This window comes from Dendrobium catenatum, unplaced genomic scaffold, assembly GCF_001605985.2.
Source record: "Dendrobium catenatum unplaced genomic scaffold, ASM160598v2 fragScaff_scaffold_1209, whole genome shotgun sequence".
Lineage (NCBI taxonomy): Eukaryota > Viridiplantae > Streptophyta > Magnoliopsida > Asparagales > Orchidaceae > Dendrobium > Dendrobium catenatum.
In genome coordinates this window covers 1,153,981-1,167,022 of record NW_021319671.1, presented here as the reverse complement: position 1 = coordinate 1,167,022, position 13,042 = coordinate 1,153,981, and the positions used below count along the sequence as shown (strand labels likewise).

Genomic DNA, 13,042 nt, shown 5'->3' with positions numbered 1-13,042 from the left:
CGGCAACGGCAGCTGAAGCGCTGGCCGGCTGTGCGGGCTCGACGCGGGATGCTTGGACCGACGAGCGACGTGGGACGCCTGGACCAATAGGTGTGGCTATGCGGCCTATGACGCGTACACGACCTGTGACGCGGACGGCGGACTCCAACTCACGCAGACGGCGGACTCCAACTGCGCGGGATGACTTCCGGGTCAATTCGGGTCGACTTGCGGGTTAGCGGGTCAACCCGAACCTGACCCGTTTTTTCAAACGGGTCGGAAATCCGAACCCAGACCAGACCAGTTACACAAAATGGATGACCCAAACCCGGATTTTTCCGGGTCGGGTCAAAAATTGACACCCCTATGTATGAGGACAACTATATTATGAATGATACCAGCTTTAATTAAAAAGTTATTGAAGATAGTACAAGAGTATTTACCCCCTCCATCTAAGTGAAATTTTTTTCAGCAAATTGTTTTTCCACCATTGTCTTAAAAAATAAAAATTTAGAAAAAAATTCAGATTTATGTTTTAGTGGGTACAACCAACAATAGTGTGAAGCATCAAGAAATAGCACATAATATAGATATGCATTTGATGAAGGCACCGATGAAGGGCCCCATACATCAGATAAGACAAGTTCAAAAGGAGAGTTACATCTTGAAGTACAAATAGAAAAAGGCTTTCTATGACTCTTTGCTATTTGACAATAATCACAAATTACAGAAGTAGGAGAAATACATAAAGAGGTAACTCGTTTGGCTATAGTGGATAATATTGCCTGATGAGGGTGGCCTAAACGACAATGCCAAAGATTGGTGGAGTTCTAGGTAGAGACGAAAGCAGCAGCAACAATTTCGGAAGTCGGGTAGAACGGCAAAGAAGCTAGAATAGGATAAAGGTCATCACGGGAAGGGCCTAATAGAATCAATTGATTTATCTTCAAGTCCTTGATATTATAATCATGCGAAGTAAAAGAAATAGAACCAGAGTTATTAGCAGTTAAACAATGAGCATAAAGTAGATTGTGGAAAATTTGTGAAACATGAAGAAGAGGAGTTAAAGCAAACTTATGGTGAGGTGTTGACAAGAGGCCTTAACCAGTACGAGAAATGGGAAGAGATTGTCCATTGCCAACTACGATTTGGTGATGTGTTGAATAAGGCTGAGGAGAAACTAAATTATTTAAATCACTGGTTAAATGGGAACTGGCTCCAGAGTCTAAAAACCAATCAACAGACTGAGAATGAGGACTAGAATCAACAGTTTCAACAAGCAAAGCAGAGGACAGGTTGTTGTTATAACTCAGATTAGTGTGATGCCAGCATTTTAAGAACTGGGTGACCAAAACTATCCTAGCTTGAGTAGATCGACTACCCCTGGTAGTAGGCGAAAACTATCGCCCTGAAGAATTAGAAGGATACGAGAGGGTACAACACCCTCTGTTGATTCAAACGAATGGCGGATGAGATGAACCATGACCACGAGAAGCTGTTAAGGCCACTAAGGAATCAGAAATTTGAACCGATTGAAGTTCTCTGGCAGCTTCATTTGCTATATTTGTTTCCTCACTGCACAACAATAAGTAGAAATCGTCCAAACTCAGGGGTTAAAGAGTAGTTCCAATTGTTGTCTTGAATGACTGATAGGAAGAAGGAAGGCCATTAAGAGTATATAATAGATGTCTTCTGGATCCAGAACACATCCTACGGCTGTTATAATATCAACTTTCAATTTAATTTCAGATAACATAGCTATATAGTTTTGTTATGCATTGATATATGATGTAACTCATTCTTTAACTGAATTATGCGAGAACGATTAGTAGATTGCAGCCTTTTCTCAATAGTACTCCTTATTTCAGCACAGGAATCCAAATTCAAGATGCATGGCAGCAGTGATGGAGTCACTATGGAGAATAATGCAGCTGCCACATTTTGATCAATAAGTATCCAAGTGGAATAAAGGTAATTAAGAATGACTTCTCTAATTGTAGAACTTAGTTATCGAGGAGGGAGAGAAACTATGCCAATCAAATACCCTTAAAAGCCATTTTGCTCGAAACACCTTAAGGACTTGAGACCGCCAGGTAAGATGGTTCTCCGATGTTAGTTGAACAGTAATAACAATTTTAATGCTGGACATTAAGAACTTAAGCTGTCGTGGAATTGATAGACTGCCAGCCAAAGGAGTAACCTCCATATTACTACTCATAGAAGTCTCTGAAGCCATGGTTTTGCCAAACAAAAGTCGGATCTTTGAAGCAGTAAAACCGTGAAGCTTATGCATGCTCTGATACCATGAAAATTGATTTGGGGAAGAAATGCAATTTCAGAAAAACAAACATTGCTTCCACATTCTAACCTGAAAGAACAAAGATAATAAAGAGAAACAAAGAAACATGGATAGGACAGGAAATCAGAATTCTCTATTACATACTTTTCACTAAATAGTACAAACTATATATATTGAGAAGAGGAGAATATAATAATCATCAGTGCTTGTTATAAACTAAAGATTATGATTAAGAGAAAGGCTGGAAATAAACGGTGAGGATGAAAGCTGCAGAAGTAGTGGCAAACATAGAAAGTGAGGGCAGCAGCTATCACTGTCATGATTCGGTTAACAATTTTAAGGAAATTGAAAATTTGAATTCTCCCTCTCATTTGCATGCGAATTCAAAATTTATATGTGCTTAAATTGAATGTTTGAACGCTCTGATCAAATATAAGCCTTTGTAAATACTTTTTGGTATCCTTGACAAAACTTAGAGGGACAAAAACTCTGAGAATATGAAAGAGAACAAGGTAATTCATTTAGGACTTGAACTTAATAAGACAAATCCTTTGAACATGAAGAAGAAAACTATAACTGCTTATGTCAGGATAAAATTTAGGGCTACATCTAGTTCTAGTGTCTCTATGATTTCCCCTCCAAATCCTAATATAGATTGCACAACAAAGGCTTTTATTCGAGCTCTAATTCATAAATTTGTTTATGTAGCTCTAATTGGATCATCCGATAATGGAATCATGGCTTCTCTTTAAAGAAATTCTTATATCCATGATGAACTTTTTAAATATATTTTAGTGAATCATTTTTATTTATGGAATTGATGGACTTCTTCTAATTAAAATAATGAGTTTCTTTTTATTTCTTAGAATCGTTATAATTGTGGACAATTTTGGCCTTGAAGATCATCCAAGAATAACCTCTTTCATCGGTTTTCCTGGCTTATAATGATTTTCTTTGGCCTTCTATGAAAATATATTCAATTGTTTGTATCTTTTGAAGGAGGCCTTTCTTTCTTGATGATAGTTATGACTACAAGTTGGAACTCATACTATTTAGTGTGAGATGGTATTTTAGTTTGTGCTTCATCAACTTCTCTTTCTTTTTGGTTTTCTCAACCAAGGAAGGGAGAGATTCTTTCATAAAGATAATGTTGGAGTTTATGAATTCTTATTAACTTCTTTTAGCATGTGCCCTTCAGGCATTGTTTAAAAAGGTGCTTCAAGAGCGCACCTCAAGAAATGTATCAAACTAAGCAACACAAAAAATGCTTGAGGCTTGCACCTTAAATGTTGCCAATGAGACTTGCACCTTTTTTTAGACAAGGCGTAGTGTCTCAATTAGTTAATGTTAAATATTTATAATAATGTATTATATAGCTAATATATCATATATTATATTATACTTAAATGTCTTATTTTATATATATTATATATTTCATTAGGTCAGACAGCCCCATTCAACTCTAGATTTAGTTCGGGCATCTCATCTATGTGCGATTGTAAGGTTGGTTGAGTGATGGTCGTGGTCGAGCGAGTCATGGTCGAGTGAGAGGTTCCGAGTTCATCTTTCAAAATGTGTGAGTGCAAAAGCAGAGATGAGAGATTAGTCTACATGTTGATCAAGAGTCTCATTTTTTGAGAACATTTTTCTTTTTATTATTATGCAATTTTGTAGTTTGTCTTAATGATAAACTAAATAAATATGCTGATGGTGAATATCATATTTATGAATTATTCTTTATTTTATGAGCTTTTTTTTCGATGCTTATGCCTTGATCAGCCTCAAAGCCTACACCTTAAGGCAAAACCTCTTAGTTCTACATTTCTCCTTCTTAAGCCTTGCTTTTAGGAAATTATGTTGTTTTGCTTTGTAGCTATATTTAGTTCAATAGATTTTTTCTTCTCATTAGTATAAATTGGCATTTATGTAATTCTCGTCTACTTTTTAATGATAAAAGAGCTTGCACTTGGCTTTTTCAAAAAGGGGAAATCTTTTTTTTTTCAAAGCACAACAATGAACCTTTTTTTGAATAATTGTTATAAACATCCCAACGGGATTGAAAAAAAAGAGATATGTTTGATGTAGATCTTTAATAACATCCTATTATGATTAGGAGACTTTTGTTCACCAAAGAAGGTTGCACCTATTATATGGAGCTCCTGCTAGTATAGTTTTTGGGTATGGGTTGTTGTATGCAATATTACCCGTCTTAGAAACTCTATAATACAATAGAGGCCAATTAACCACTAAAGGCCCACCCTCCCCTTAGTTCACTCCACAGCAGATTCTGATATTATTCATGCATTCCATTAAAAAAAACCATTCATTAAAATAAAAACCCAAAAATCAAGTTATTATTTGTTTAACTTGGTACAGTGTACTCTCATCTGGTTGCGGCAATTTTTCGTTTTCCAACCTGATTTTATGGTGATGCTTGGGGGGTTGGTCCCATCCTGACACTTTTATGTTTTGTTTTATTTTGTTTTGGCTCTCTTGATTACCTTATAGGTTTTCTTTGTTACTTGTAATTTTCTTTCATTAATTTACGTTTTAGATATCTTGAATCTATTGTTCAGAGTGATGGTGAAATAGATGGGATATTATCAGCAGAATTCAAGTTGGATGGTTAAAGTAGAGGAATGCATCGGGCTTGTTGTGCGATAGAAAAGTCCCCCTTAAACTTAAGGGAAAATTCTATAAGATGGTGGTGAGACCTGCAATGCTTTATGGTGTCGACCGTTGGCCATTAAAAGAGAAGCATAATACTAAGTTAAGTGTTGCAGAGATGATGATGCTTAGGTGGATGAGTGGCTTTACCCTTATAGATAGGATACAAAATGAGCATATATGTCAAAAGGTTGGAGTTGCTCCAGTAGAAGATAAGATTAGAGAGAGTCGACTTAGATGGTTTGGTCACATTAAACAGATGCCTTTCGATGCCCCGATTAGGAAAGTTGAGGTATTAGATTTGACTTATGTTAAGAAAGGCAGAGGTAGACCTAAAAAGACATGGTTAGAAAATATTAGAAATAATCTTTCTTTATTATATTTAAATGAGAATTTAACTTTTAACATGACATAATGACGAAAAAGGATTAATGTAGCCGACTCCATGTAGTAGGCCAAAGAATTGATGTTGTTGTTGTTGTTGTAATATACAAGCTTTACCTCAAAATTTCCCAAAAAAAAATACACACACCAAAAATAATAATTACATTTTCTTCTTACATCATCATTAAGAAACTAAAGTTGAATTTGAAAAGGAGACGCAAATTTAGTCCTTTATTTTTATAATTTACGTCTAAATAATTAAGGGAAAAACTAAAATTGTCATAAAAGCTGCAAAATGTGATGCGATATGTTAGGTCTACTTGCAGTCTGACTGCAGGGAGCTACTATGATTGTGTGGCACTCAAGCCTGCTAACTTGTCACGATGGTGAAGCCGCAACTGGCAACTCATCAGCTATCCTTTCTTTTTCTATTCTGACATCACCCACTACTAGCAGAAGCCAGAAATCTTTGATTTTCTTAGCATGTGAATCCATTTCTGTTTCTATAATTCTTTCTTTTTTGTGGGGGAAATTATTTCTATAATTCAAATATATACAGATATATATTATATATTATCCACAGACAGAAAAATAAACTAGATGAACTTCGACCAGTCTGCGCTCGAGCATAATACATTATTAAATATAGAACATATTACTAAATTACACGACTAAGCTAAATAGCAAAACATGGTCTAAGAACGAAGAATAAATACAAATTACTTGCAAAGCTTAATAAAAGAAGCTAAAATTCCAGACTAAGACTGTATAAAGTATAAACAGGAAAGAACAATTACAGTGTGGAATTATCATGGAAATGAACGCATGAAAAATCGACAGGATTCATTCAGGAAGATTCCCCAAAATAAATTGCGCATAACCTCAACAAAGTAAGAACTCCTCCTAAGAATATTACAAGACAATGTCCATTCTCAGAGATTAAACGCGGAACAGTGATTAAAATAAGCGTTTAGGGCAAATTTTTGCTTGGCAAGAATATTAAATGACGAGTTAATTCAGATCTATGCTTAATATACAAGTAAGATGACTTACAGCCCGCATGTTTTGACTCGAGAGTTAAGACAAACGTAAATTGGCTTATCAAGCATCTTAAGCCGTCAAACAGTGTTAGGGCAAAACGCCAGAATATTAAGCTTGATGAGGGCCTGCAGAGTTCTATCCTTTTTTCCATGATCGCGTTGGCGAGCCTTCCTTCGCCTTTTCCCTTTACGCGTGCAGCAGCATTATCGTCTCCGTCACCGGGGCGGTCGCCGCCGCGGCTGGGAAATTCCATTTAGGCGATTATTTACTAAAGGATTCCGCAATAGGCGCGTCGCTGCCGTACCATAACTATAAAGTTTTGGACGCTAATTGGATAACTAAAAGATCTCCAAATCTTATATGATTATATAATCAAATCAAGCATTTTTAAAGGGTAATTAAAAGATATTTAAATCTTATATATTATAATCAAATTGAGTCTTGCTCAGACAAACCAAATAAGTCTAAGACTGCTTAAAATTAAGGCACATAAATATTAAAAAACACTATATGATATTTGTAAGCATTAATATTATATATTTTTATGCAACTTATATTGAAATATTTTTCCCTAATGATATGTGATAATTCAAGATGATATAGATTTCATTTGGGATAATTTTTTACTATTTTTAAAGCATTTTTTTAGTAAAAAATATACAATTAATTTTAGTGACATTTAAAATATAAAGTAAATTAATATAATTCCTGAAATCTTATAATATTTTGATAAATATATAATGAATTTTTAACTAGTTGTCTTACTATAAAAGAATTAAAAGGCCAGCTAATGCACTCTAATTAATGTATTAATTTATTTTATTTATTCAAACCATAAAGATTTTTTTTTATATGTGCATCTTTTATTATCCATCCTAAGCAAGGGCACCCCCAACCGAATGTCAAATATGTGTATGGCGTTGTTCGGTCGTTCCAGTTGAATGTCAAATCTTTCGCTATTTGCTTGCGGGTGAACAGTGACCCGCTATATGTGTTTTTTTAATTTGAAAAATTAGTTACTAATTTTAAAATTTTAAGTATGAGAAAGAATATACTATGAATATTCTCTTTTTAGTGTTAGGAAATGGAATTTTGTTGAAGACAAGTTACTGCACATTGATGTATTACGGCATTTTGAAGTGAAAAATAATTTTTTTTCCGTTGGAGATGCCCTAAGCTGTGTAAATCTATATTTTAATATTTGATATATCTACCACATATATAAGTTCTTCTGATCACCTCTTCAATATAAATATTTCTCAACTACCTTATCAATTTTTATTGCACACAATCACATCATATTCTTATTTCTGTAATACTCATCATGATTATCCATAGCTTATCACCCAAAGCTTTAATATTTATAGTATTGTCAGTCTACTTATAATCTTGTTATATTTATCTTTATTTTTTTTAATTTTATCCTCTTATATTCAACATAATCTTAGATTAAATTTGACCTAAATACTCTAGAAATTAAAGAATATTCTGTGTTGCATCTTTTATCTCTTTCATTTAGTGTATTTAATTGTGAAAAGCACATGGCTTTAGCTCTCATATGTTAGACAATGATAATGACATTATGATAGAAAAAAAATAACTGTCTAATTTTAAAATGGTAATTTAGAAATGAATATGATCTCATGAAGTAATTGTAAAAGTGATCAAATACAAAATTTCATGCCTTCACATCAAAAATTTAGGCTTCGTTCGGGACGGTTTCTTTACTATTTTCTAAAACAGTAAGAAAGCCGTTCCAAACGAAGCCTTAGACTTCGGTTGGGGCAGCCTTCTTACTGCTTCATAAAGCAGTTTTTTAGTACAGAAAAAAATAATTTTTGTACTAGAAAGATGCTTTAAGAAGCAGTAAAAAAACTGTTCTAAACGAAACCTTAATTATGTAATTCCTATATGATACCACCGGCATCATTTAGGCCACCTCTAAACAAGTCCTCCATTGCCAATAACTAACAAAAGCAACTGTGAGTTAATTCTCTAAACTTCCATTCATTGGCATGAGAAGTAAAATGTGGAAGAAGAAGAAGATGATGATGATCCTTCCATGCAGTCAATAGCCTTCTTTTTACTGAGCTTTGAAGCTGGATGGTTTGATTTTCAGAGAGGTTAGGTTAAATTTTAGGGTTGATAGGTAGCAATTTATAGAGTTCTATCCGTGATAGCAAATTTACAAAGATATTACATAGAAATTGCAAAGAAGAATTTTGTCATTATTTTTATAAGATTTTTCCATGTTATTCCATAAACGTTATGGATTAATAATACTCATGAAAATAATCACTGAAAAAAAGAAGAAGAAAATTTAATGTCAAGCCAGAGGTAAAAAACAACTTTTGTTCTCTTCTCTCCTTAGATTTCCATTATTTAAGTGAAATAATGGCAATGATTGACCAATTTAACTGGCTTTTAAAGCCTTTTATTTCACTGTCAACAGTTTACATGAACAGCTTTGATGAATTAAATTGCAGATCCACTTGAATTAGTTGATCTATGTTCAGAGTGCTGTGCTGTGGTCCCTTAACATATCAATGTTCATATCTCAATCCAAAGGCTCATAACTTTTAAGTGGCCAACTGGCCAACAACACCTGACTGGTTGCCTGTACCGTCATCAAGAAGACCAACCAAACTATTCCACCATTCTTTTTCTAAAAATTAATACTGCATTGTTTCAGTTCAGCCAATTCATGTGCTTCTTCTGCTCCTTTTCTTCAGACAATTTCTTTCACTGTTTACCAATGTCTTGATGCCGTGCACTTGATATCTTTTGATAGGGGATTCTTTTCTTCTCTGTGACTCTGTGAGGTTAAGAAGAAAAAGTTAAATTGTATTCAAATTATATTTTTTATTTTGTTCTGTGGAACATATCACAGTCTATAGCTTAGAAATAGGAGTTACTTCAAAGGTAAGTTCATGTTATGATGAAGTTATATGTATATGCTCAATTGATAGTAATGATATTGTTGTTGTAAGTAGATTTTATTAGGATACAACAATAACAACAACATCAAGTCTTTATCCTACTACGTGGGGTTGGCTACATGAATCATTTTTCTCCATTGTATTCTGTTAAGAGTCAAATTCTCATTTAAATCTAATAAAAAAATATTATTTCTAATATTTTCTAATCAAGTCTTTTAATGTTTACCTTTACCTCTCTTAACATAAGCCAAATCTAATACATCTAGACTCCTAAACCAGTCATCAGAAGGTCGACATTTTATGTTACCAAACCATCTATAGAGACTCTCTCTAACCTTATCAGTCACTAGAGCTACTCCAATCTTTTCACATATATACTTGTTCTGCATTCTATCTCTAAGAGTAAAGCGCCACTCATCCACCTGAGCATCCTCATCTCTGCAACACTTAATTTTATGTTTCTCTTTTAACGACCAACATTTTGCCCCATAAAGTATTGCAGGTATCACCACTATCCTATAAAATTTCACTTAATTTTTAGGGTATTTTTCTATCACACAACAATCTTGATGCATTTCTTCACTTCAACAATCCAACTTGAATTCTACTAATAATATCATCATCTATTTCACCATCAGTACTCTGGACAATAGATCTGAGATATCTAAAATGTATACTTTTATTAATGACTTGATTACTCAAAGTCGCAATCATTATATTAGATCTATTATTACTAAAATTATATTCCATGTATTCGATTTTAGATCTACTCAAACAAAAATTTTAGACTCTAAGGTTGACCTTCATAATTCAAGTATACCTTCAACTCCCTCGTTAGTCTTATCAACAAAAAGAATACCATCAACAAAAAGCATACAGACGAAGGTACCTCCTCCAACAAATGTCTAGTAAAAACATTCATGACTAAAGCAAAAAAGATATGGGCTTAAATCTATTCCTTAATGTAATCCAACTAAAATAGGAAAATACTTGGTCTAACCAAGTCCTGCTTGAACACAAATAACAGCTCCTGCATACATATCCTTAATGACTTGAGTATAAGCATTATTTGCCCCTTTTTTTTCTTAAACTCTCCATAACACTTCACTTTGAACTTTATCATAAGCTTTCTTTAAATCAATAAATATCATATGTTGATCCTACTTATTCTCCCTATACTTCTCCATCAAACCTCTCAATAAATGTATACTTCCATAGTAGATCTATCTAACATCTATCCAAATTTATTATGAGAAACATTAGTACAATGTCGTAATCTATGCTCAACAACTCTCTCCCAAAGTTTTAAAGCATGACACATTAACTTAATTCATTTATAATAACACACACTCTTGTGCGTCACATTAATTCTTTAAAATAGGAATCAATATACTCCTTCCTCACTCATTTGACATCTTTTTAGGTTTCAATATAATATTTAAAAGTTTCATAAGCCATAAATTTTCTTCATCACTTAAGCATTTCCACACCTCTTATGAATTATCACCAAGGTCCAACAGCTTTTCCACACTTCATTTAATTTGCTTTTAATGCCTCTTTATTTTTGGTTTTACTAATTCGTCGATAAAAAATAAAAATATCTATTTTTATTTAGGGCGCTAAGGTCACTAAAGTCAATTATATTCTCACAATATTCTATGAAAAACTAATAAAAATATCTCATCTATCTTTATTGAATATCCTCTTCTGATAAAAGCACTTTTTTATATTCATTTCACTGGAGCCAGATCTTTATTTCTCATAACTCTTTGCTTGGCTAATCTATACATACATATTTCACCCTCCTTAGCATTAATCTATTATATAAATCATTAAAATCTAAATTTTTTACATCACAAATTAATTTTTTAGACTTCTTACAAGCCTCTTTATATATTTTTCAATTATTTTGTTTTTACATCTAAATGAATTTTCATAACAAAGATTATTATGTTTGATCTTTTCTTGCACAATTTGATTCCATTACTTACTATTTTTAATATTAGGAGTTTTTTTTAATACTCAAGCACATCCTTTGCAACATACTTAATATAATTAACTATTTTTCCACATAACATTAACTTTCTCATATATAGTTTGAATCTTAAAATCTAGAATCTTCCTGTCAAAAATATTTTTGTTTGTGTTAATTAAATGTCCCCATCTAAACCAAGAATAATATTTTTATTTTATTTTTTGTATTCTGCCCCTTCATCTTAAAGTCCAAATCTAATAAGTGATGCTGAGTACATAAATTTTTACTTGAAATAATTTTATAATCTTTGCAATTTAAACTATTTATTTTTCTTATAAAAAAATAATCAATCTATGTTTTATTATACTCATTCTTGTAAGTGATGAGATGCTCATCTCTTTTCTTAAATAATGTGTTAGCAATTAAAAAATCATAAGATAGAGAAAATTTTAATATAGTCCTATCACCTTCATTATTTATTTTAAACTCATAACCATTATGAATATTTTTAAAATCTCATATCTTTATATCAATATGTTCAATTAAATCTTTTTAAAATAATATTTTTTCAAAAGACATCTTTTGTATTAATTCTTCTAAGTCATTCCAAAATTTTAATTTTAAACACATATCGATCCAAACCTTTTTGATGAGCATAAGCATTTATGATATTAATAATTTTAGCATCAATAATAATTAATTATATCTACAATTCTATTAATTTCTATCATATTATCCTTCAAACTCTTATATATAATCAAACTACTACATTTTTTATGACTCTTACTTGAATACTATAGCTTAAATTCTAAACTATCAATTTCTTTAGTCTTCTCTTCAACTTATTTAGTTTCTTGAATACATAGAATATAAGAAAACTCATTTTTATTAAAAACATAGAATAATGTTAATATAAGAGAATTATATCACCATAAAGGATCAATATATCTCATATATACTCCTTATTCCTTAATGTATGAAGTTACTCAAACAAAACACAAACTAAACACCCTAATGATTGTATCAAGTAATTCTCTAAATTTTCTTAGTTGTCACCCTAAGAGAGATTCAAAGAAGTACTCTGAAATGTATTGAAATTAAACAATGACTGAACTCCCTTACAAATATAATGCAATGACTATTTATAGGAAAATATAAAGTAGGCAACTGGCGCTGCTATGCTTGAAAAGTCAGCGTCGCTGCCCCCAACAAATGAACTAATGCTGGTGTGCTATTATTTCGGTTGCTCCGTGGCGCTTGCTAACGTGGATCATTTACTTAGTGAATAGTATAATCGTTTCATTGACATGTCATGTGCTTTGAAAGTTCTGACTGCTACATCGCAGCGCTGCTAACTTTCAAACACTGCAGTGTCAGAATGACAATTTTAGCATCAATGCGTGATAGACTATGATGTTGCGACACTTGAAGACAGAGTATGACGCTGCAAAGCTATCCATTTTGATGTCTCGGTATTGTCCAATAGAGAAGTTAGCACTGTCATGTGAATGTTGTGGCGCTCTAGCGATTCTTTTGATGATATTGCGGCGTTGATTTGTCCTAAGCGATGTCGCGATGCTAGATGAGACTTAGAATTTTGAGTCTTTTTTGTATTTTTTCTGCACAACACAATTAAAAAAAATACATTTTCACTATAAATATAACACATAAAATAATATTTTATTTATACTTATCACCAAGTAATTGACAAAGGCTTCATTTGAGACAACTTTCTTATTGCTTTATTTTTCAGACTGT

General features: G+C 32.6%; 1 protein-coding gene across 8 annotated transcripts in view; it reads right to left on the bottom strand.

The window, feature by feature from the left end:
- LOC110101579 overlaps positions 1-6,713 on the bottom strand; it is a 21,153-nt gene extending 14,440 nt beyond the window's left edge. For 6 of the 8 annotated variants that reach the window (XR_002303711.2, XR_002303717.2, XR_003702225.1 and 3 more), the window contains exon 1: positions 6,383-6,713. Coding sequence is in view for 2 of the 8 variants with exons in the window: in XM_028699048.1 (XP_028554881.1) it covers positions 6,383-6,623 (241 nt within the window). In the remaining 6 variants the exon portion in view is untranslated. Of the gene's footprint in view, positions 1-2,023; positions 2,348-6,382 lie in introns of all 8 variants that reach the window. The other 2 variants (XR_003702224.1, XM_028699049.1) reach the window with 2 other exon arrangements.
- Positions 6,714-13,042: the final 6,329 nt, after the last annotated feature.